Source organism: Phaeoacremonium minimum, assembly GCF_000392275.1.
Source record: "Phaeoacremonium minimum UCRPA7 unplaced genomic scaffold PA7_03_scaffold_601, whole genome shotgun sequence".
NCBI lineage: Eukaryota > Fungi > Ascomycota > Sordariomycetes > Togniniales > Togniniaceae > Phaeoacremonium > Phaeoacremonium minimum.
In genome coordinates this window covers 19,549-45,173 of record NW_006921503.1, presented here as the reverse complement: position 1 = coordinate 45,173, position 25,625 = coordinate 19,549, and the positions used below count along the sequence as shown (strand labels likewise).

General features: G+C 48.7%; 4 protein-coding genes across 4 annotated transcripts; 2 read left to right on the top strand and 2 right to left on the bottom strand.

Moving 5' to 3' along the window:
- Nucleotides 1-486: 486 nt before the first annotated feature.
- On the bottom strand, nt 487-2,044 carry UCRPA7_8610 (putative fad binding domain-containing protein; the record flags this gene model as incomplete). The annotated part of the gene is made up of 4 exons (XM_007921122.1): nt 487-724; nt 784-1,555; nt 1,620-1,830; nt 1,889-2,044. 4 exons carry the CDS (start codon nt 2,042-2,044, stop codon nt 487-489), a joined length of 1,377 nt encoding a protein of 458 aa, XP_007919313.1.
- An 8,717-nt stretch (nt 2,045-10,761) lies between these two features.
- Nucleotides 10,762-11,880, top strand: UCRPA7_8609 (putative abc drug exporter protein; the record flags this gene model as incomplete). Its single annotated transcript, XM_007921121.1, has 1 exon — nt 10,762-11,880. One exon carries the CDS (start codon nt 10,762-10,764, stop codon nt 11,878-11,880), a length of 1,119 nt encoding a protein of 372 aa, XP_007919312.1.
- Nucleotides 11,881-18,931: 7,051 nt separating this feature from the next.
- UCRPA7_8608 (putative high-affinity nicotinic acid protein) lies at nt 18,932-20,675 on the top strand (the record flags this gene model as incomplete). Its single annotated transcript, XM_007921120.1, has 4 exons — nt 18,932-19,311; nt 19,365-19,395; nt 19,453-20,022; nt 20,079-20,675. 4 exons carry the CDS (start codon nt 18,932-18,934, stop codon nt 20,673-20,675), a joined length of 1,578 nt encoding a protein of 525 aa, XP_007919311.1.
- A 243-nt stretch (nt 20,676-20,918) lies between these two features.
- On the bottom strand, nt 20,919-22,773 carry UCRPA7_8607 (putative uv radiation resistance protein; the record flags this gene model as incomplete). The annotated part of the gene is made up of 2 exons (XM_007921119.1): nt 20,919-22,319; nt 22,396-22,773. The coding sequence occupies 2 exons, from the start codon at nt 22,771-22,773 to the stop codon at nt 20,919-20,921; spliced, it is 1,779 nt and encodes a 592-aa protein (XP_007919310.1).
- Between the last annotated feature and the right edge of the window lie 2,852 nt (nt 22,774-25,625).

Genomic DNA, 25,625 nt, shown 5'->3' with positions numbered 1-25,625 from the left:
GATATGACTGACGTGAACTTATGGGAGGTTGGGTAATGGGACAAGTGTAATGATACCCTTGGCGATTTGAAGCATATATTATCAAAAATCACACTCATCTCCATGTGACGACCTCTAGGTCAAATTTTGGTTGAATCTCAATCCTGATCGTCTCGACGTTGTCTTATGTGTACATGATTATAGACAGGCAGACTCGATACGCCTTGTACTAACTATTCTGCCAGTTGAAGACGATGTCCATTTTTGAAGATCGAGTTGACAGATACCAGTTTGATACACACGAGGGAGCATTCCATTTCGACAAGCACGGTGCCCGTTCCATACTCATGCGCTCCGATCCTTGATAAAGCCTTTTCTTGGCATCATTTGCTATCATTGCTATCACAGGCCATTTCTATGAGATTAAATGAGAGGATCTCCAAAATGAAATACAGAGCCCCATACGGCATCGACTGACTGGATCGGATCTGAACTGTGATCCTCCGTTCACAGTAGTTGCTTAGTGAAAACACCCTGAGGATCCCATATTTTCTTCAGATCCTTGAGCTTCTCCAGTCTTTCAGCCCCTTTATACCGTTGCTCGATTGGTATCTCTCGTGAGAAGTTCTGGTAGAACGAGTATTTCTCCTTTGGCTGATTTCGGCGCACGTGGTCCATAACCTCCTCCACAATAACTGCCGCTGAGTTCACCGATTCTTCGTCTGAGGCCCATGAAAGCATATGGCTGCAGCATGTCAGTCACACTGAAAATAATTCAGTTCCACAATGGTAGGAAATACGTACGCATAAGCCTTCACATCTCGATGCGCGAATGCCGTCTCCTTTTCCGCTGGCACCTCATCGAAAGCTCCGTCACTCGTAAATTCAATGACGAACCCGCTTCCCTTTGCAGTAGGAAACTGCTCATCGATTTTTCTCTTCTGTTCCAGGTAATATACCATGTCTTCTGGTTGAAATTGAGCCATGTCTGTAAGACCTGGAGCATACCACTTCTTGTATCCTCCTTTAGCTTCGAAAGCAGCAAAGGCGTCATTGATTTTCCCGTACGGCAATTCTTCATCAGCAGCGACCACATCGGGCCCTATATCAATGAAAGGCTGGAAGGCCTTCATTGCGTCTTCTTTAAGACCAAGATAGGAACCAATAACCATGACAACGGGCTCGAATGTCATAGGCGAGGGTAATATCCCTGCTAAACAGTACGACCTTTCGGCGCTTTTAACAGAGATTGCAGCTTTTGCAACCTCAAGCGCCTTGGATGGATCGAAAATCCAGGTCGAATGCCAAACTAGGCCTTCAGGATTACCAATTATGGATATTGGGTGTACCTTGACAGTAAGAGAGGTGATGACGCCGAAAAATTGGCCGGCGCCCTTGATGGCGTACAGAAGCTCTGTATTTTCGGACTCGGAGACTGTAATCAGCTCACCCTTTGCGGTAACGAGCCGAGCCGCGACCACATTGTCGGAGCCGTAGCCCAACAGTGGTGCCAGGATTGTCAACCCGCCGCCAACGGTCGAAGGTATGAAACCAACCGTGTTAACAGTTCCCGTAACTGGACACAATATCGATTAGAACCTCACACAACCTTCTTGCCTAGAAGACTGGCGATTTCCTACCAGCAACAAACCCTTTCGACCATGTAGCGTCCATCACATCGCGAATCTGGGCTCCCGCACTCGCAGTGGCGGTTCCTTTCTCGACATCGACGTCCACCTTTCGAAGAAGACTGAGATCTAATACAAAGCCATCTGAGCCAATCGTGGACCACGCACTGTGACCACCTGACTTGGGTACAAATGGCACCGACGAGCTGACAGCTGCTTTGACCTTGAAAAGTACGATCAATTTCTCGTGGACTTTGTGTTGCTTGACCTATAACACTCACTGTTTCTACAATATCATCTTCGCTGGCGGGCATGACAATCGCAAACGGGACTTTCTTGTCGATATCAGTCCATCGTGCGAGGAGTTCCTGAAACTCTGTGTCTGAGGGATCAGTAAGGACTTTTGCCGCATCCGAGAGGTCCAGCGCCTCCAACATCGATGCGACCGCCATGGTACCTGGCTCTCCTCTTGAAGTTGTCCTTGCTTGAGGTCGGGCTAAACGATCGGGCCACAGCTTGGCATATGCTAGAAAGTATATAACCTGATGTCATTTGAGAAAGTAAGACCGAGTTGGGCCATCTTATAGTCCGAGAGCCTATGCATCTCGCTAGTAGGCTTTGCGCTTGGGAAATAAGGTGCTGATTCGGAATTCCGCACTACTGTTGAGGCATCCTCTCGAATGGAATGAAACCGCCGTACACCAATCATATCCGCTAGTGTACGAAGAAACCGCTTCGTTTGGGCAAGCTGACACCAGGTCTGATAAGTGCTCCGAACCAAAAGAGTCAGCAGTAAGCAACGCCCTAGTTTGTTGCAAGAATAATTAACCGGGAAGCAGACACCTTCTTAATACAGCAAAAAGTTTTTGTAAACCGTTCGGCCCTTTATGATCTTTAGAATATAACGTAAGCGGTTCAAGATTGAAGAATGTTTTTAAGAGTTAACCCCGTGGATAGTAAGGTTGCACTTGTATAGCCACGGAAATAATTGGCGCATTGTCTCAAAAGTCCCTCGATGCTCATGTTTACGCATCTTACAAACTACAATACAGTTCTACCATGCTTGTTTCTTGTAGAAAGGAGAACTCAAGTTAGAAAGCCCCGGACACCGTCAATGAAACATCAGTCTGGATCCGGCCAAAGTGTTGCAGCAAATCAGGCCGCCGAGTCGCATTGTGCACGACAAAAACCGACCATCTTCTATTCAACCAATCATATCCTTGCATTATTCTTTCCGTATCTCATGCTTTGAGTTCGTGGCGATGAATGTAATAGTCTCGACTATCCTGCCTATGTGGTTGTTGTATGCTCTCGCCTCGTGGCTCCCTCTTCTTCCTCTTCCTCAACTGCACACAGAGAGTGATGGCAGCAATAAGTAGACTTGGGATCCCCACTCCAAGGCTTGCGGCGAGAGCTACAATGTCTGATCTGCTCAATCCATCATCCGGAGACTTCTGGCTGTCAGCCGATGTCGGCTGGCTGGATGTTGCAGTCTGTGATGCCGTAGTGCTGGCTCGTGATCCAGGCGTGGACGCCCCAGTACCAGTTGCATTCGTTTCGTCTGTGTTGGTTGTTGCTGCAGTCGCGTCAGACATCGTCGTCGCTGCTGTTGTAGAAGCGGCCACGTTCGCAGTTAAACAGTATGCGTCATAGAGTCCTATCATGCTGTTTAGATCGGTCGTCCACCCAGGGTCGTTCTCGGCACATCCGCCGCTGATGCAAGTCGAGAGGTAGGCAGAAGCCGAGTTGGCCAGTCCTGTATTACAGTAGCAGCCGTTGATCGATGCGCATCCGCATCCCAATTCGATGCCCAGATCGTAGTATCCTGCGTTGACGCCACATCTGAATACTCCATCATACGCAATGCAATCCGCAGCACATCTTTTCGCAGTTGACCAGGCAATGTCGCTCCAGATTGACACGGCCGCAAGGGGTCCATTAGTGGTCTCAGCGGCGGCAGCTACAGCAAGCAATATTGAAATGGCGATGGTGAAGTCAAAAGCTGTAGACCTCCTGACCCTGCGAGACATTATGTCTTCGCTCTTTCAAAATGAGTAGAGCCGCGACCTTAATCCGGTCAATTCTCAGCACAGTGGATTATCAAGAATATATCTAAATTAGATCACTATCAACAGAGACGGCAAGACGCGCTGGATCAATCCGGAGGCGTACGAAATCCGATGCTCTGCAGGGAGGCTGATTCTTGGCAGCTTGGCAGCACGCCCTAGTCGTACTCATACCAATAGGTGTATCAGATACTGGTGGTCATTGCAAGCCACCAGATGGCTTGACTGACTGTCTAGTCAAACCTGACCAACCAGTGGCTTGCTATCAATTCTCGACCTAATTCAGGTGGAAGGGATATCGTATTTTGCCACAGTTCCATTTTGTTGGCCTCCCTGCCCCTTAATGGCCTTGACTGAACTGATTCACCATGGGCCATGGACGTGCTTAATGACGTGCCACTAAAAAGTGAGTGGCATTGAAAGTGCTTCACAATTCTACATCTCTATAACATTATGATCCCAAATCCTCGCCTATCTGCAGAAGAGAAGCTTCAGCTTCGACCTCCTTTAGTCCTGAGGGTCGCGGAAAGTTCGGCCACTTCTCGAATATATTTGGAATTCCCACGCCCTTCTGCCATTCCAATAGAGGGCTGTGGGCGACACATTGACGCTTGATGTTAAAATCAGGGTAAGGATGTTGCTGAGTTTTCATCCAGACATGAGGAACTAGATCTAGACTAGGTGAACAAGTGAGAGCCTGGAGTAAGATATCAAGACAATGACTTAGATGTGCCTTGTGTCGTTCTGGCATCGTAGACCTACACAAAGTTATCCCAGGTGACTCCTGCAGTCGCACGTCTCTACTCACAAATTGGTATACTTGTGGGACCAGTAGTAGTCAAAGTAGGCATATTTCCTTATGGCATTGAGACAATGGAGATGATGTTGTCCATCTAACTCCACAAGGTACAAATCAGAGCCAACTTCCCATTCCTCCGGTATCTGAACCGCTGTGTCTGGGTTTTTGCCAATTCTTCTAATATCATCAGCCGTTACACCAAAATATTCAATCTGTGCGACGCTCTCCCAAGCTTGATCAACTTCTGGGCTGGGCTCCTGTCTGTAAATGACTGGTGGGCTGTAATCATTAAAGAGAGCACCTCGAACTTGATTTTGCTGAAGCTGAATGGGGATAGAGCGAGAGATCTTGCCTGCGGTGAATCGTTAGCAAACTGAAGTATTTCTGTCATCCTCGACAGGGTCACGTACTGTATGGTGATAGTCGGATACCCGAGTGATAGAATTCATTTCGCCACGCCCAGCTGACGAAGGCCAAAATACAAGACGCAACGAATATCAGACAATTCAAAGTGAAGAATAGCTTAACCTTAAGGGTATAGTTGCAAAAAACATTACGACAAGATTGAGGGCGATGATGTCCCAGTACATCTTCCGACGAGTCTTCACTCGCGAGACTATTGTAAAACTCTTTCATAGCATATCTATTTAGCATATTCAGTCGGAGAACACAGCATCAAAGTTTTTTCAAGGAAGAAAAGGGCTGCAATGTTGCGATTCGATATTGCAGGTTTCCATCATCTGACAACAATATGGCATCGTGCTGGAGGATTCGCCAAGGTCGGCACGAGCGTTTGCGATAGGGCAAACGTCCGGAGGATAATGAGGGGTTAGATAACCGACCATACCGTTGTCATTGAACAATGACTTCGCCTCCGTACAAGGGTCTCTTGTGCCAGCGCTAGATTGAGATTCGAATGCTTGGCAAGAAGTCTGGCCTCCGGCAGCATCGGTCTTGACCTGCCGTGTACAGTCAAGCCATTCTTGGCCCCCGGGTGTGAATGTCGTCAATCACCAGACCTGCTTACAGAGGCAAAGACTTGCACTTAGCATTTCTCTACCAGAGTTGATCGGGTAAAGTCTTAGAATCCTTCAGATTGCAGCACCTTCCAGTAACAGCGAAACACAAGCCAAGACGTCGTACGAAGCATGAGGGCAGGTGAAAGAAACTCCGGAGACCGTGGTAGAGCAGTGCCCAGATAGAAGGCTCCCGCCGATTTCAATAGCCAGTCGCGGCAAGCACAAAACGTATAACTTTCTCAGCACTGGGCACGAACCTTATAAAGTCCAAGCGGCCGGAGCTTGGTTCCGTTTGTTGAGCACAATTTACTCTGCCATCTTACTTTCAGGTTCAAGAGTCATCGGATTTGTCACAATGCATACAAAAGCTATCTTAGGAGCTATTCTAGCTTGTAGCACTATTGTTACTGCGCTTCCTGTTGAAGCATACGGCCCTCCTGCCAATATCATCGAGAGGAAAAGTGAGACAGCTGAGGCGTATGGCCCACCGTACAACATCATCGAAAAGAAGGCAGAAACGGCAGAGGCATATGGACCCCCTTACAACATCATCGAGAAGAAATCAGAGACAGCCGAAGCATACGGTCCACCGTATAACGTAATTGAGAAAAGGTCCGAAACTGCTGAAGCGTATGGCCCACCTTACAATATCATCGAGAAAAAGTCGGAGACGGCAGAAGCTTACGGTCCTCCGTACAACATCATTGAGAAGGAATAGACATTGAATCAAGCCTGTCATGAAATTCAAATTCCTTTCTACCAGCAGACGAGAATAATTAGAATATAGCCTATAGTAGATAGGCGCTTGGCAAAGCTTAGCCTTCCCTTAGAGGATTATAATTGATGACATTCCTGTTTTGAAAATTGATATTCGGAAGTCGTTTCGATGAGCGCGAAATTACAACATACGAGCTTTCTGAAAGAAATCCATGTGCCAGTCTCAATCATCAATCATTAACACTTTATTTCTATATATTGCATGGTCAAGGGGGTTCCCACGACAGTTGGGTTGACTATTGCCTGGTTAGGGACGACGAATTCCCCCTAGAAGAGTCTGAAGAGGACACTATTGTTCATTAAAGCAAAAAACAAAGACCCAAATTCTATAAATCAAATGTCAACACCAGCCATTTTCCATGGGTCGTTATGAACGACGTAGTCAGATAGATAACAGACTCATACTAGGGTCTCGATAATCAACGGTGCCTCGCCTCTGATGTTGCGCCACCACTCACTCTGTTGTACAAGTTCTCCTTCCTCACCACCGAGTAGACTCCAATACTTCTTTAGAAACCATGCCTTTGCCTCCCAGCTGCGGTTGTCCCATGGGGTGCCATTCGAGACGTATCCAGTAGATGCATCTCGGTCCTTTCGGCTAAGGCCCGCTCCTCCCCAGCACACTAATCCGGTCACCGCATCCCGGAGGAACTCATCCTCGTCCACCTCCTGCTGGCGAAGGATGAGATTCTTTCTTAACGTTCGGAAAGGCAGGACATCAATGTATGGCGGGTGATCGACGGTAATTTGTTCACTGCTTGGCCGTAAGTCTGGCTTGAGTGTCTTGAATATTCTCTGCACTGTGCAAATCATGTCTTGCTTGGTCGTGTCATCTGCGGACGCACGGATTGGCCGATAGAACGGCGAGGGCCCTTCGTCCTCACACATCATCCCCTCCGTCATGCCGACGTGCATTCTCAAAGAGTCCATCGCAGTCAATGTACAGATCGTCTCCAGGCGAAGATGGTTGGTATATGGATCTGGAGGAGGTGAGATCGGTCCGACTCTGAGTATTCTGACCTCAACAGAGTTAAATGAAACGCAATCCCGCGTCTGAACTTGAATATGTGGGTTGGGGCAATTACACTCGACAGTAGTGGTCAAGTAGAATTCATCAAGACTGTCATTAGATCGGTTATTTCCTCCAATTGACGGATGAAGATGCGATAAATGTCCCGATGCTCCCTGTGCCGATAGAGGAGTCTCCGAAGACGATAAATGTTTAATGGTGTCTGAGATGGCTAACGTTGATGGGGAGGCATCTGAGGGTGAGAATTCAGAAGTGTAGTCCCAGAGCGTAGGATCCCAATTGCTTATCGACGACATGGCTTTGTCTGAGGGTGTGAGATGAGTTGTCAAATCCCAGAAGCCCAGCGACGATGTCGTGCTGTCTGATTGTTGGAGAAAAGATTGAGAGCCCAGGGAAGCTACCATCGCTGAGCCTGTGATTGAGAAGTCCGCAGCATCATGCCCCAGGATAGTGTCGGATTGCACTGTGTCCGTTGTCGGGGAGTCCTGTGCTACCGATGATTCAAGCGCATCAAGCTTTCCTAGACGCTCACGAAGTCTCTCTCCTTTGAAGGCCATGATGATTAGTAAATTTCGCGATGAGTGTTTGCCCGATCTCTGTGTAAGATCCACTTTGCACTCACTGTATTTCCGCTGAGCTATGATGTTCTGTTGTCGGCGCTTTTCAGGATCGCGGCGGGTTGGATTTCGTTTTTTATTTCCTATGCTCTCCTTCCACGCATTCTCCTCCGTCGCATCTCGTGGCATCGTGTAGTTCTTGCTCTTTCTGCGCTCTTTTCGTTGGTAAAGATGACGGATGCACAAATTGGAAAGGTAAAGGTTGGACGGGACCGCTTCCACGGGGCATGCGGAGTAGTGGACATTTTCGGCGAGTCAGATGGTTGGTTGCCTGACACTTGTTAGAGACACAATCCTACCGTGCACAGCGATGTCAATTGAGCAGCAAGATGAGAACCCACAAAACCCTATAAATGTATTGCTGTTTGTTTGACAATGGATTAAAACAGCATAATACGTGGCAGAATTTGAAGAGGTCTAAACTCAGGTTGAATGACCAGTTGTATCGCGGCGACAGCATCTGGAGAGCTATGAGTTACAGAGCGCCCCTGTAATGAAAAACTGAGCCACAAGTGAATGGCTGACGTTAGCCACTGGCATGTGGCGGAGTTTGGCTGACGGGAGCCATTTATTGGCGGACTCTGACCTTCTACCTGCCCTTCTGGATCTGGAACCGAAGCAATTGCTCGGATCGCGTTATCCATCGCGAATGGGATGAAAGCGAGATGATTGCGCTGGATCGCGTTATCCATTTTGGTCTTGGATTCAGGAGTGGGAAACGAGAGCCAGAAGGCTGGTCTCTTTAGGCATTGTGCCGATTGCGCTTGCTTTCTCAGCCTCATCAAAGATGTTAGCTATAAGTATAATTTACATATTTGAGAATGTCCAGTGGAAATAACTAAATGACAACTATTGCAATCATGAACGCTGCAAATGACACTGGGAGCGTTTCAGCTTCTAGCTCTGGCGTTGAGAAAAGAGAAGAGGAGGTGCATCAACTCGCCCGACAGTTCACAGAGCAGAGCAAACAGAATGCCCAGACCACAGCGGGACAGAATCCCTTTCATGCAGAGAAAGGATCAGCTCTGGATCCCAATGGAGATAACTTCAATGCCTGGGCATGGTGCAAAGCCATGTTGCAGATACAAACCGAAGACAAGCAGTCATATCCGCCGCGAACTGTAGGAGTTGCCTTCGATAATCTAAACATTCACGGTTTCGGTTCCGACACCGATTTCCAGAAAAGCGTCGGTAATGTCTGGTTAGAGGCTCTTGGTCTTGTTAGGAAAGCATTGGGTCATAAGCAGCGCAGAGTTCAGATTTTACAGGACTTGGAAGGATTGGTGGAGGCTGGAGAGATGCTGGTAGTCCTGGGACCCCCTGGATCGGGATGTTCAACATTTTTGAAGACCATCGCCGGAGAGACTTATGGCTTTAATGTCGATAAGACGTCGAACATTAATTTCCAAGGTATGCTGAACTGACGCGCTCAGGAGTTTCGCTAATCCTTAACTTCTTCAGGTGTGAGTGCGAAACAAATGGCTCGCGAGTTCAGGGGAGAAGCCATATACACTGCTGAAATTGACGTACATTTCCCCAAACTCACCGTTGGCGATACTCTGTATTTTGCTGCCCGCGCTCGAGCGCCTCGACACATCCCTGGAGGCGTGGATGTCGTCCAATATGCCACCCATATGCGAGACGTGATTATGGCTATGTTTGGCATCAGTCATACCAAAAACACGATCGTAGGAAACGACTTCATCCGCGGCGTCTCTGGAGGGGAGCGAAAAAGAGTCAGCATTGCTGAAGCTTGTCTTAGCAATGCTCCCTTACAGTGTTGGGACAACTCTACTCGTGGCCTTGATAGTGCAAATGCCATCGAGTTTTGCAAGACCTTACGCATGCAGACGGATATCAACAGCGCTACCGCTTATGTCTCTCTATACCAAGCTCCTCAAGCTGCTTATGACTATTTCGATAAGGTTCTGGTTCTGTACGAAGGTCGTGAAATCTACTTTGGCCCTACAAAAACAGCAAAGCAGTATTTCCTCAATATGGGCTTTGTGTGCCCTGATCGGCAGACCGATGCCGACTTTCTCACCTCGATGACTAGCAGGCTTGAGCGTGTTGTGCAACCAGACTACGAAAGCCGCGTGCCTCGAACACCCGATGAGTTTGCAGAAAGATGGAACAGCTCGTCGCAACGAGCACAGCTAATGCAGGACATAAAGAAATACAACGCAAAATTTGCAATGGGTGGTGAATATCTCGAAAAATTCAAGCAGTCTCGGCGAGCTCAGCAAGCTAAAGCGCAACGCGTATCCTCGCCGTATACTCTTTCCTATCTACAGCAGGTGCAATTGTGCCTATGGCGCGGGTATCAACGATTGAAAGCCGATCCCAGCATTACCATCTCTTCCTTATTTGGGAACACAATTGTGTCTCTTGTCATTGCTAGCATCTTCTACAACCTTGACAACGATACAAGCACCTTTTTTCAACGTGGTGCTCTTATCTTCTTTGCCGTTCTCATGAACGCACTCGGGTGTGGTCTTGAGATGTTGACACTCTATGCGCAGAGAGCAATTATAGAGAAACACTCTCGATACGCTCTCTATCATCCGTCTGCTGAAGCAATTTCATCCATGATAATGGATCTTCCCTATAAGATTCTCAACGCAATCACATCTAACATCGTTCTTTACTTCATGACTAACTTGAGGAGAGAAGCCGGCGCTTTCTTCTTCTTCGTCTTCACCTCGTTTGTTTTGACTCTAACAATGTCCATGTTCTTCCGATCTATGGCTTCACTGTCGAGGTCGTTGGTTCAAGTCTTACCTTTCTCAGGCCTTCTTCTTCTTGGCCTCAGCATGTACACCGGATTTGCTATCCCGACGGGATATATGCTTGGCTGGGCTCGTTGGATTGCCTACATCAACCCTATCAACTACGGATTTGAGTCACTACTTGTCAATGAGTTCCATGGCCGCATCTTCCCATGTCCTAACTATGTCCCGTCCGGCCCCGGCTACACAGAGGTTGACTTCACAAATCATGTTTGTTCCACCGTCGGATCATTTCCAGCACAGCCTTTTGTCAATGGCGACAGGTACATATCGTCAGCATATGGTTATACCGCCTCGCACAAGTGGAGAAATATCGGGGTCATATTCGCTTATATGTTTCTCCTCGGTGCTGTTTATCTAGTCGCTACCGACTTTATCACTGAGAAGAAACCCAAAGGGGAGATCCTAGTTTTCCCTCGGGGACACAAAGCCCTAAAGAAGAGTAGGGCTATAGATGACTTGGAAGATGGAAAGGAGCGCAATGTCGCCATGGAACAAACCGAAACCGGGGACCTCGCAATGATCGAACGCCAGACGGCGATTTTCCAGTGGAAAGACGTCTGCTTTGATATCAAGATTGGGAAGGAGAATCGTAGGATTCTTGATCATGTTGACGGCTGGGTCAAACCAGGGACACTAACTGCCCTTATGGGTGTCTCCGGAGCGGGAAAGACTACGCTCTTAGACGTACTCGCCACACGCACAACTATTGGGGTTATAAGCGGCGAGGTCCTCGTCGACGGCAGACCGCGTGATGACTCGTTTCAACGCAAGACCGGCTATGCTCAGCAACAAGATCTACATTTGAGTACTGCTACTGTGCGCGAAGCACTTGAGTTCTCTGCACTTCTCCGTCAGCCTACTCACGTCTCACGTCAAGAGAAGCTCAACTATGTAACAGAGGTGATCAAACTCCTTGACATGACCGAGTATGCGGATGCTGTCATTGGTGTTCCCGGTGAAGGGCTGAACGTTGAGCAACGTAAGCGTCTTACCATCGGGGTAGAGCTAGCAGCTAGGCCCGCACTTCTTCTTTTCTTGGACGAACCAACTTCAGGCCTCGACTCACAAACATCGTGGGCGATTTTGGATCTTCTGGATAAGTTGAAGAAGAACGGGCAAGCAATATGTACGTGTTTAATCTTTCATTTGCGAGTGTCACTAACGCGATGCTAGTGTGTACCATTCATCAACCGTCGGCCATGTTGTTTCAGCGCTTCGATCGACTCCTTTTTCTTCAAGCTGGTGGTCGTACTGTCTACTTTGGAGAAGTCGGCCAAAATTCACAAATATTAATTGACTACTTTGTTCGTAACGGCGGTGCTCCATGCCCTCCAGCTGCGAATCCTGCCGAATGGATGCTGGATGTGATAGGCGCCGCACCTGGATCACATACAGATATCAACTGGTTCGAGACGTGGCGTAACTCAGTCGAGTATTCGCGAGTCCAAGAACACATTGCCGAATTGAAGCAAGAACGATCTCAACGGAAAGACGCATACCATGCAACATCCGAGGGCAAGCGTGAGGACAAAACCAGCTATCGCGAGTTCGCCGCTCCGTTCTGGGCTCAGCTATGTGAAGTCCAAGTGCGAGTCTTTCAACAAATTTGGAGGTCGCCTATTTACATCTACTCTAAAACGGCACTCTGCGTGTTTTCTGCCCTGTTTGTTGGCTTCTCTCTATTTCACACATCAAATACAATTCAGGGTCTTCAGAACCAAATGTTTGGAATTTTCATGTTGCTTACCCTTTTCGGCCAACTCATTCAACAAATCATGCCGCACTTCGTAGCCCAGCGTGCTCTGTTCGAAGTCCGCGAACGCCCTTCCAAGACTTACTCCTGGCAAGCGTTTATGATCTCCAATATAGTCGTCGAACTTCCGTGGAATTCTCTCATGTCGGTTCTTATGTTTCTATGTTGGTACTATCCGATCGGTCTATATCACAACGCCGAGCCCACGGATGCAGTGAGCTTGCGCGCTACACAAATGTGGCTGATGGTCTGGACGTTCCTCTTGTTCTCATCCACATTTGCGCATTTTGTTATTGCTGCGTTCGAGGTTGCAGAGAATGCCGGAAACCTCGGGAACCTACTTTTCCTGCTTTGCCTGCTTTTCTGCGGCGTTTTGGCGACTCCAGATCAGCTCCCTGGATTCTGGATCTTTATGTACCGTGTTTCGCCATTCACATACCTCGTCAGCGGAATGCTGTCTGCAGGCGTATCCAATACGGCTGTCACTTGCGCAGACAATGAGTTTCTACTATTTGATCCTGCCAACGGAACGACTTGTATCGAGTATATGAGGCCTTACATCTCGACTATGGGCGGATATCTCATGGACGACACGGCGACTCATGACTGCAACTACTGTCCAATCCAGGACACAAATGCGTTTCTTAGTCGTGTTTCGTCGGATTATTCTGACATCTGGAGAAATTTTGGAATCATGTGGGTGTTCATTGTGTTCAATATCTTCGCGGCTTGCTTGTTATACTGGTGGGTGCGCGTACCGAAGGCTAGGAAGCCAGCTGCGAAGATAGAGTGAAGGTTAGCATCGTCGAATTGTTGCCATTCTTTGATTCATTCAGAACATGCATCTCAGAATGAATGTTATCAATCGAATTATAATTATTAGTAAAGAGATGGAGTGTAGTTTAACATTCACCCTCAAAAATTCTTGATTGTTTGCGAACAAGTAAACGTCCCTAATTTTATTGTGTCGTATCTCATCTACAAAGATTCAAATGACTCGTTCCATCGAAGACACTCGGCTCAAAAGGAATCAAATGAATATTCTAGAAGAATGATGAGACTGCTTGCTTCGCAGTGTCTTGAAGACCTGTCCACCCATGACCAGTCATCCTTTTGAGCAAGTCTTCCGCTCGCTCGTTGGATACTTTGCTGAGATCACGGCCAAGATTAGGAATGTCATCAATGAAACGGCGCTCAGGATATAGCTTTCTCAGGACTGTGAGAATATCATTCCAATTAAAGGGATATGCGAATGCGAATAGCCTTTCGTTTCTCACATCATCGTAAATGAGGCTGGCAACATGAACAATGGCGTCGTCAACGATGTTGATGTAATACTGTGGGGGCTGATTCTTGTCGTCTTCGTGGCCTTCAAATCCATTCCAAGCTGCCTGAAACCAGCCGAGAGTACTATGGAGACCCTGATACTCTTTACTGAGCACAGGACCAAGGTTGCAGTTTGGAAGCACAGTGTTCAGGATGAACCCGGGGGAATGCTCCTCCATCCACTTCCAAGCAGCCTGCTCTCCTTGTGTCTTCCCGGCATAATACACATTCAGTGTTCGCTGTAACCCTTCATATGGCGGGGGTGCCCAAGCCAACCTGACTGCCTCTTCATTCCAGGTAGTGGAGTCAATGGAAAACTCTTCTCCTGGCTTTGGGCTCGTAGCTGCTCCAGAAGACGAGGTCAAGACTACCCGTCTCATCATAGGTTCGGTCGCAGCTGCTTCGAGGAAGTTGATGGTGCCATTGACCACCACTGGGACAGCCTCGTTGGGATTGGTACTTTGCATAACTGGCGTTGCGGTATGAATAAAGCCTGAAGCGCCTTTGACTGCTTCATCAAAGGCTCCTTCTGCGGACATATCTGGTACTTCCACAAGCTCAAGCTTGCCTGACTCAAATTTAGCATCGAAAAAGTCAATCAACCATTGCTGTTTCTTTTTATTCCGCACGGTGCCTCGTACGCGATAACCCGCGCTAATCAGTTGATCAATAACATGACTAGCAATATTTCCATTAGCTCCCGAGACGACGACAAGACATCCGGGATCTAGTGCAAGTTTGTATGACATGATGACAATGATAGAGGTTAGAAATGATTTTAATATACCAGGTCGAGAATTTGGTACTACAAGAGGGATATTGCCCGTCAATCAATGTGAGTTCTTCAATATATTCCAATACCAGCTTTATTTGTAGGTTTCTTCCTTTGAGATGCCGGGCGCTTACTGATACTACGGCTTGAGATAGAGTAACTTTTTTGTGGCCAAAAGTGAGACATATCTGGATTAATGGCTCCCAGCGAGTTCCCGCATATGTGGTACAGCATCAGAACGGACATGTTTAGACTACAGAAGCGTGAGGTGACTGCCTCAGAAGCACTAATTCACCAGCAATACCCGTACATCTCCTTTATTGGTTCTCATCACGACATCATCACTGCCAGTTCCGATGGCCCAACACTAAGAAATCAAGTATAATTGGATAGGGCAGCATAGGTTATATGCACAAAGTCTGCAGGATGTGGGTTGTTGAGCCAAGTACATGGTCAATAGCCTACTTGTAGCCAATGACAGGAACCAAGTCCAGCCACTTCAGGTCTGAGCAACGCTAAGTTATTTTCTATCATCTGAAAGGTTTATCCTACAGTGCCTAAGGATCTGCTTTCGACAAAGACCGTATCTTTTAGAGCACGAGTGGCATCAGTCACTCGGTCAAGCAGTTGGATTACGCTTGGTGCAACTCCGTAGGCGAACTCCCCATCATCCAGGACAGTTGATCTTCTCACATCCCGAGGACCCATCTTTTCGTCGTATGCACTCGCACGATGCATTGATTGCCGGTTATCCCACCACATCATATCGCCGGCGGAGTGCCACTCAGCAGCGAGTACGTACTGTTAGTGTGTTAGCTACCAGGCTATCATCAAAGCAATGGAGAAGTACAAGGATGGAAAGCTAATCCGCACCTCTGGTTTTGTGCAATGTGAAATCAGATCCCATATAATCTGTTGTGAGTGTTCGACACATTTGCCATCCGATGTGAATAACTTCTTGGCATGTGCAGCCAAGAAGAGTGTTTCCTCGCCATTCGGAGCCTTTTGAACAAGTCGGTGATATGCTGGCGGTTTCTTGTTCTTTTCCTCAGGTGTTAACTCTTTATACTCCTCGGGGGCAGCCAAACGTCGAGAGTGCCAAAGCCTACAATTGTTAGTCGTGCCTGAAAAGTCAGGGAACTGGATTCGTACTCATGTTCTACTGTTAAATCTCTGAGATACTCCTTCTGCTCTTCAGACAAGTCCCGGAAAGCGGACCTGGTATCAGCAAACTCTGTGGTCCCTTTTCCAGAGCCAGGTACCATATGTGCTAATAGCAAAGAGTATTTGGAACGATGTTGATTGAAGGAGGAATCAGTGTGCCATAATGCATTGCCCAACGCATGTGCCCATCGACGCTGAGCGCAAAGATTAGTCGAGGTGTGTAACAAGATGGCATATTATAGCTTACAGATCCTTTCTTCACAATGCTTCCATCCGCCTCCAGGTTACTAACATCAAATAGATGAGGCGTGCCCACACGTTCTGTACCTCCCCATGCCGGGTTGACTTCTAGCTCTCCAAGTTGTTGTGAGAATTTTACGTGGCGGGCATTGTCGAGTCCGGTACATCGGAATATGATGACCGCGTACTTATCTTGTAGAGATATGAGAGTTTTGATAGTTTCTTCTGGGAGAGGAGAGACGTTCCAGTCGACCCCTGAGACTTCGGCGCCAAATCCTGAGCTAGTGATTGGGCTCACAGTGATGCTGTTAATGGTATAAGACGCCATCTTGAAGTTGGTTTAGAAACTGATAAGAAGAAATGATACAATTATTTTGGCCATTATCTGACTCTGACTTTTCAATCCGTAATCAGCGGCACATTTATCTCTATTGTTCTATTAAACGACACGCGTTTGGTCGCTTGGCTACCGACAATGCCGATCATAAGCAGTGTCGGATCCGAAGCCGATGAAGCCGATGAGACACTTGGCGAGTAAACCGATTAGACCGATTATCCCGCCGCGTATCAGTGTGGATTAGGACCAAGGAAAATCCCAGTTCAAGTCAGAGTTATTCACCATAGAATCGAAGAGGTGCTTTAGATCCTCTTCGAAGCCGGCGCTTTTGTGAACCTGTTCGTTCGCAGCGATCGTCTCGTCGTCACCGACAATTACCGAGAAGACGCTAGTCAAGAGAGCTCGATACTCGGCAGCAGGGTGGGATTTGGAATTTGCTGTGCAAATCGCTTCGAATATTTGCGTTGCTAATGAGATCAATCGGCATAGGAGAGACTCAGCGCGCGGCCGAGCTGGATAGGTCACGCCAACATCACTACCAGCGAGTGCCAAGATTCGCAAATCGTCATCCACTACACCTCGTGCGAAGCAAAAGACCAAAAAGATTGCTGCGAAGCTGTGGTTAATCCATGATGAATCAACTGAGTAGCCGATGCTCTTGACGGCCTTGCTATCAACAGTGAGATGGCCCAGTGGAAGACAAGCAATTGAGACCGTCTGAGCCGGCCAAGTTCGCCAGCTGCTCTGCGCAGAGAGCGCGAATATCGTCTGAGTTGCAGATCCAAGAGCCACCTCCAGAGCTTGTAATACATGTAAAGATAGCTGCTGTGATTCTCTGGATGGTGAAAGCAAAGAGGATAGACATGCACTATTTATTGCCAAACGATAGGCCCTCAGCGTGGTGAAAGGCATTTGGTTGTGCTGGATATCTTCACCCAATACATGACTCCAAGTTGACTCCCAGGCATCAAACTCGGCATTTGTCTGTCGTAATGTAAATGAATCCATGGCCCTCACGTTCGGTTTCCCGCTACTCTTTGCTGCACGCTTCAAAATCGCCACGAGTTCGCATAGTGCTGCTGCTCGAGTATCGTCTGGCTGTGAAGAGCTGGAACTTGAAGAAAAGGAGCGGGCGACTGCTGCTACTGGCTCGGGATTGAGGGAGGCTGGAAGCCCACTAGAAAGCATGAGGTTTGCGTCGCATGTGAGAAGATTTATCCACACTCGAAGATGTTCTACATTGCCTTTTGCTGCAAAGGATTCGACTGCGTCCTGATGAAGCCCGAGAAACAAAGCATATCGGATGGCTAAACCAAGCATACTCCAAGCCGAGACATCATTGTATCGAGTTGCTGGTTCATTGTCTTTCGAAATGTCAACCGGCATCCATTGTATGTACAATAAGAAAGTCCTGATGTGGTCTAGGTGAACATCAGTCTGCGACGGGCGAAGCAGAAGTCGGCCCAGTGAAGCATCCAAGATCTCCACTAGGTGACGATATACCTCTTGATCCGTGCCATTTCTAAACCGCAATCCCACACAGCAGACGGCAATGAACAAAGTCGGGCATGATGATCGGACATGACCGGCCATTCGTTGGGTTAGTGGACACAACACTGGAGCCCATCGATGACAGTGAGTGAAGAATAGATCGAAGGCATCCTGTGCCTCCTCTACCGAAATCAACCCACTAAATACGGGGTCCTGGATAGACGTTTTGAAACCAGGCGGCTTGTCATGCTCCTTCAAATGTCGAAGCGTCGACATTGGTGTATCCAGATTGATCGCATCTAGGGCGCCGCGGGAGCGAACCACTGACGAGGTTGAGTATGTTGGTGATTCACTGTAAGATGAGCGTGCGATGCCATGGTTTCCTGAGGCCGCATTTGTCCTCCCTTCACTAGTCTCTAGCCCTGTTACATGGACAGTGTCATTGATCGGACTTGGAGAGTGTTTCTGAAAGTCATCAATCAGAACCTCTAGCCGGTGAAGCCTTTCCCCTTGGTCTTGGACCTGCCTCTCCAACCTGGCAATGTGGCGGGTCGTCTTCTCATGCTTGATAACCTCGGCATCGCTCTCAGTAGAAGTTGCCGTGAATGAGCAGCTTGCTCCGAGGTAAACACATCGCCGGCAGGCTCGTCGAGGATCAATCTTGGATTGTCCGTCGCATTTTTGTTTTCTGAGGCGGCATTGAACGCAGGCTTTGCTGGTTCGTCGCAATTTCCTAGGAGTGCCAGGCTCACTTGCGAACGGAGGAGGGCTTCCAACCTCAACCCCTTCCATGTTGACGACCGACAAACTCAGCCTCTGAGAACTTGGTTGACCTTGACCTGCACCAAGTGTTCTACTATCAGTAATTCGGCGATTGCTACTGGGTAATGCAATGTGCAATCTATCTACCTCCTTATCTTTATGGGGCGCGCGAGTCACGCTAGCGTGGATACGGCTTCAAGATACTGTGATAAGCGGATCGGGTCAGGGGCCGATGATGCCGTTGCGATAAAACGCAGAGCGATCTTCCCTAGATTTTATCAACACACATAGAGTATTAAAGAGGCCAATGAACAGAGCTGCGATGTAATGATTGTACCGGGGCATTCATTCTTTATTGTAGACTCTTACGACCAGCGAAATGGCAGCCATTAGGATCTCCACGTCTAAGGATCGGGAAACCGGCAATGACTCGTCGTCCGATCCAGAAAAACAACTCGGAACTACCTATGTTGTTGGGGACACACCAGCTGCCAGTGCTCCTGAGTATGTCGAGTTTATGCGACTCAAGGAGCATTTCGAATCAGACCCGAAGGCTCATCGAAGACTCATCCGGCTTCTTGACTTTCGCATTCTGCCGTTTCTGTTTCTCTATTATCTGTTGAACTCCTTGGACAAGTCAAATGCCGGAAATGTCAAAATCTACACTTTCCTCCAAGATGCGCACATGACAAGCCATCAGTTCAATTTGGCGTTGACATGGTACTTCTTTACTTATGCCGGTTTGGAAGCACCATCAAAGTGAGTATTATGACGCATGTTGCTGATGTACTACAAACTAACAACTCCCGTAGCATGTTGATGCGCAAATATGGTCCACGATATGTGAGTTGACTTCTAATCATGACGTTTAGGTGCACAGCTAACAAGCTCTTGTGATAGTGGCTTTCCGGATTGGTCATCTGTTGGGGAGCCGTGACTCTCGGAAGCGCATGGGTCAAAAGCTACGGCGACTACTGTGCCGCGCGTATTATGCTCGGTTTCTTCGAAGCCGGTCTTTTTCAAGGCTGCTTTTACACCTTGAGCTGTTGGTATCTTCCTTCGGAGCTGCAGACTCGTTGTGCCTGGTGGTACAGCGCCACTATGCTTTCAGGAGCTTTTGGAGGTCTCCTCGCATACGCAGTCGGACCCCTGCAGGGCCACCTTGGGCTCAAGCAATGGCAATACCTCTTCATTATCGAGGGTTCTCTCACAATGTTCTTCGGTATTCTTGGCTTGTGGCTTTGCCCTGACTTCCCTGAGAAATGGGGCTCCAGGTGGTTCAAGTCCGATGAAATGAAGTATTTGCAGCTGAGAGTCAAGTACAAGGACGGCCCGATCCCTCCTGATGACACATTTAGATGGAGCGCATTTTGGGAGGCTGTCAAAGACTGGAAGACGTACTTCATTGCTTCTCTTCTGGCCTTCGGTGGCTCGGTACCTACATACTCGGTCAACTACACCCTCGCGACTGTGAGAACAATACGGTTTCTGATCCTTTGCAGATAGCTGACATTCAATTCCTGTAGATGGTCAAGAATCTGGGATACAGCTCCATTAGGGCCCAGGCCCTTACTGCACCCCCATACGTATTTGCTTTTATCTGTGTCATCTTGATCGCAAGATATTCCGATAAATATCAATGCCGTGCTCGGTCCCTCATCATCAGTTACACTGTCGGAACCATTGGCATTGTTATCCTGTGGCCAACGCTGTACCACAAGAGCATGGCCGGCGTCTCCTACTTCGCTCTCTTCCTTGTAGTTGCAGGCTACAACATGCAAGCTCCGGCAGTAGGTTCGTGGCTGGGAACCAATGTACGTAACCCTGCCAAGCGAGCAGCGGCCATGGGCTGGCAATCGACATTCGGCCAGTTGGCTGGCGGCTGTATCGGAGCAAACATCTTCGTGGACAATGAGGCGCCGACGTACAAATCAGGATTCATCATTCTTCTGGTCCTGGTGATCGTTGGCGGTTATGGCGCCTGTATTGGTAACTGGTATTGCTTGCGAGCTGCGAACAAGAAGAAGGATGCCATCCCGCTCGAGGAGCTGGAGGGCAAGTACTCGGAAGAAGAGCTTGCGAAGATGGGCGAATACTCTCCGTATTTCAGATACATCCTGTAAGCCTATCGAAATCAAGATATCGGACAGCATGCTATGCGAATGTTCCTGGCGTGGGAATGGGCTTTATATAGACTAGATATGGTATTCATGAGACCTTATTCAAGACGTGGGCATAGTCAAGGCAAGAAGGAACCGGAACTGTGTCAATATTCTCGCATTTGGGTATCTCGAAACTCAATGAACTAAGATCAAGCCGGATCTCGGTCAATATTATTAGGGAGGGGCATGAGATGCCAGTGACCCCTATTTGACGACATTTTCCCGTAGACCCTTCGTTCGCAAAGTCAACTTCGTCTCGTTCTCATCAAATGGCAAGCCCGTGGGCGATAAGCGGCGCTCGAGACTGCCTGTGCGGCCGATAGCGCGCCGAAGCTCCTCTCGCTGACGACTGAGAAGCTCACTGTCCGCACTGCCTCGTCGACTACCACCGACGCTGCTCGTATCGTCCGCAACACTGACTCCTCTTCCCTTCATCCTTCCGGCCCAGAGACCTCTCACACCTCCCCTCTTCCGCTCGGGGACTTCGTCGGTGCCTGCACTGCATACATACAGCAGGTATTTCAGGTTTGGCAGCGTATCGCGGATGTCCACAACTTTGAGACCCTGCGCATTACATAGCGCCTCGATATCCTTGTTGAGCAGAAACCAGCCATAGTCAAACCTAAACTGTGCACTCGATCCTCCGCGAGGTATGTAAAGCGGGAACTCACGCTGCGGGTCAGCAAGGATGGATATGTCGTCCCTGATACTTGATCGGCTGCCGAAAGGAGTTATCGGGTACGGCAGCGGCACGCCGAGGTAATACTGGAGGTGGTCGGTCAGAAGTGCAACATGACCAAGAGCAGCAGATAGCGAGTCCTCTCCAGCGTTGGTCAATGTCGTGTCATACGTTGAATTAGGTAGTGGAATGTCGCAGATCTGGAAGCTCAGAGGTGGGCCCAGCGGAACCGGGCAAATGTTGAAAATTGCTGTCAGGTCCTCGCAGATGCGGCGGCGCTGACCATGTATATTCTCTGCTGTCTTTTCTTGTTCATCCTTAGACGCAGCTAGCTTCTCCAGCGCATTCTGGACATCGCGCTCTGATCTAACCTGTGCCGTCTGTCCATCTGCAATTGCCTGCCGGCGAGCTTTGATGGATGTGCGAAGGTCGTCGCATCTCTTCTGTGCGGCTTTTGCTGCGCGTTGTTGCTGCAGCATGTATCTCTTAGCCAACTGGGCCTTGTCCTCGGCTTCGGGGAGTGCATTCGGCTTTTCGTCAGCGATGAGCTTGTTGATTTGGGTAGTAAGCCCTTCCTGAACGGCAAGGGCATCTTGGATTGACGTGTCGAGAGTCGCGAGACGCATGAGAGCATTGTAGGAGGATGTCGGGAGTTGCTCGCCGTGCTTGGGAAGAACTGGTTTGTTAGGCAGCTCAAGGGTGTAGACGCCATCGAGGAGATGGAAAACGAGGCAATTCGGCGGAAAGTGTGTGTTTTGAAGACTGCCTAGGAAGTTGAGAAAGCGCAGGTCGACGTCCTGTTCTATCAGAAGGCTCCAATCTTGCTGGCCCTGATATCTCTTGACCCATATCTTCACTGTGAGTTCGGACGAACGCGTAACGGAGGATCCGAGCTGGGAAAGCTCGAAGAAGCGGAAATTGAAATTCTGTAGACCCAAATGTTAGAGAGCGTCGAGACACAGGCCGCCAGATTTCGCAATCTAAATAAAGGGAAACCCATACCGTAGCCTTCTCTGCAACTTCGCTGATGTATAAGGGCTCTCCATAACCTTCGGAGTGGAGAGAGAAAAAAGCGTCCGCGACCTTGGAGTCGGCCATGTACTCTAGCTGCTTCTGTCTCGTGATGGGGCTTGCATTTGATAGGTTTGTACTCCGTCGCCTTCCTGCGGGAGGTCGTAGAGTTTCGGAGGAGAGAGAGTGGTGGAGGCGGGCGCCATCTTGGAGGGCAGCAAGCTTGCTCGGGGATTTGTTGATGGCTGAATCATCTGCCGTACTGCCTCGAGGTCGGCCAAAGGTCAGATTTCGAAGGTAGATGCCGCGCAGATGTCGCAGCTTGCGATTCTGTGGCAGAAGAAGAGGGCGATGGACCTCTGGAGCCATTGTCTGTCCTCTGGCTTCCTCTTCTCAATGTCACGACAGGCGTTTCGGTGCTGCCGGGCGCAGCTCGAGGAGGGGGTGAGCTGTCATGGAACCAGCAGGAGTGGTCGATTTGGGCTTTCCTGTTGAAGTACAGCTCCTGCACAGCTGTAGCACTTTGTTCAGACTCGAGCCCTCAGAAGTTCTCCGTGCTTGTCAGCACTTAATCAAAGGAGGGTGAACGAGAGTGGGAGCTTCTCGTGGTAATTGTTAAGCTGTCGTAGTGGCATAGGTAGTACGTCAGTCCCACTGAAGCTCCTCTACCATGTTAGCTGATAGAATCACGTGTGACAAAGCTCGTTTTGTGGCCCGTGCTTCTCCCTCCCTTTATACACGTCGGTGACAGTCGATATCCAAATAACAAATTGAGAAACAAGATCACTGCAATGGACTGAAAATAACTTCAAATGCTGATCCATTACCAATTAATACCTTCTGAAAGGGAAGGAAAACAAAGATCCGGTATGTAGTTTCTAAGAAATAACACGGAGGAAATAAGGTTAATGCAAGGAATTGCTCATTCGTGGACTCGACCACCATGAAGCTATACAACAGCTTGGAACATTTGGTGTTAGGTCTATAGCGATGACTTAAGAGCTAATGGCCATGCCAATGAGATGCATCAGAGCTTACAGAAAGCCGACTTAGGCAAGTCATTCAAGTATGGTTCATGAAGATCATCCAGCATGGCTCAACGGTCATTTAGTCTAATACTAAGATACAATTGATATCTCACCACTCGTTTCTTCTTAACTTTGGTTTGAATCGGCAAATGTATACGAGTTATGTACCTGATATCCGGGTTTAGCTGGCAGTGAGGCCGTAGTCTAGTCTAAATCGCCATTTTAATATTGTTTAGCCGGCACGTCTTCTGTTGTACTCGACAGCCAGACGCCTCCGGAATCTTGCTTGTCGTTTCATCCGAGGTCTATCCTTTCCATGATTCGCAGCCGCACTGATGCTGTGTTAGTTGGTGTAGCCATGTCTCATAAACAACCCGATCACTTACAGAGAACGCCTCATCTCGCTCACTAACTCTTGCTGTTGCGCAGGGTCGTCTTGGATATTGTCGCTTGCTTCAATGGCATCCGCGCTGCGTTTCATTGGTATCGTGGAATGTGTCGCCGGGCCACTAGGATGGAGTGATATTGACGAAGGTGCATCCACGGATAATGGCGTCACGTCCCGTTGGACATTTGATGAAGAAGCCACTGGACCGGATTCTATAGGTGTGTCCCCGGCTTGCGGATTTATAACGGCTGGAGTTGGATAGGTCAGTTCACGGCACTCGTAAGCGAGAAGCTCATGCTCTTCTATCTCGGCAAAATATCGTCCTAGCGGATGGTCCATGTCAAGATGCTCTTGATAGGCATCTTCATCGGATATAGTGACGCGAGTGCTGGCCGGGGCTTCTAGTGGTAGTATGTTCTGGTAGGTGGATTGGTTAGGTGCGGCGGAGGCGCTGTATATGCCTTTGCAATTGCTCATGAATATCATCATTAGCGCGATGCGTTCATGTCGCTCGCGCTCCTTGCAGTATCGTTCTAAGGGACTCCAAGTACTTGGACTTGAGGCCCAGCTTGAGTTGCTTGATATGTTCTCATCAAAACTCGTGGGGCTTCCCTCACGATCCCCTGGTTCTCTGGCGGTATCTCTTGAGGCCAATGACGCATCAGATTCTTTAGTGCAAGGCAGGGCAAGCAAGAAGCTTCTTGCCTCTTGCCTGGTAGATGAGGAGCCATTTATGCTTGATCTATTGTCTTTGTTAGGGATCCAGTAGGCAGATGTGACAGAACTGAGACGGATCTTACGTGCTCGGGATGTCGTGTGAAGAGTCGTCAAGTAGTAGATATGGCGATAAATGCAAGCCGTCAAGGATCTCAGCTCTGTCTGCGCCAATGCCGCTGAGGTCATTGAGATGAGAGATAGTGCTGAGCATCCTGTCATCGCCTTGGTGACGGTTCTTGAGAATAGGCTGGTATTATTGCTGGAATTTCCGCGGCAAGCTCTGGCGACTGCATGCGTTCCTGTATATTGACGGAGCTCTGGGGGGCCAGCGAGAAGCCGGAACTCCTTCTCTTGAGGGATTCCCGGGAGCCTCGACCTCCTCGTATGCAAATCACTGTCTGGATTGGCGAACCATGCATCATTCTACACCTCCGTCGGACCCAGCACAGTGGATAAGGCGGCAGCGTTCGACCGCGCTGTTGGGTCGTCCAAGAATCCTTTGATGAGGCACACACATACATACACACATACAACGGACCCGAGAGAAAGGTTCACGGCGTGGGAGGTCATGCATTTTGCATGCTCACCCCCCCTCCTTTCCCCTTTTTCCAGCCAGTCTCCGTTGCAGACGTGCCGTGATGGTGTGCTGTCCCCCCGAGACACGAACTAGGGTCTATGATACCCAGTCTCCGCGCTATGCCGGCATAGCCCGCTGCGCCGCCAATAGCGGAGCGTCACAACTATGGAGACCTTCAAGGGCAAGGGTTGCGGGTGTGACGGGTCACAACTTTAGGCCCGGACGCCTTATCTTAGCGAGCCGGTCTGCTGGGTTTCAATGGGTTGGCCGTTGCTCTCCAGTGGGGTTTGTTTCCAGATTCGCCAGAGAGGCGACCAGCCGGAGATTAGTACCAAGTTATTCCTGTCGCATTTCCTTCTTTTATCAATTGGCAAGGAGCCCTTTTGCGACAGACTGTATTCCTTCGTACACCTCCGCCGGGGTAATAAATGTTATTTTGGCGAGGTGAATATACTGAAAAACCAGGGGTTTAGATACCTGATTAGGCTTCGAAGATTCTGTTTATTTCTAT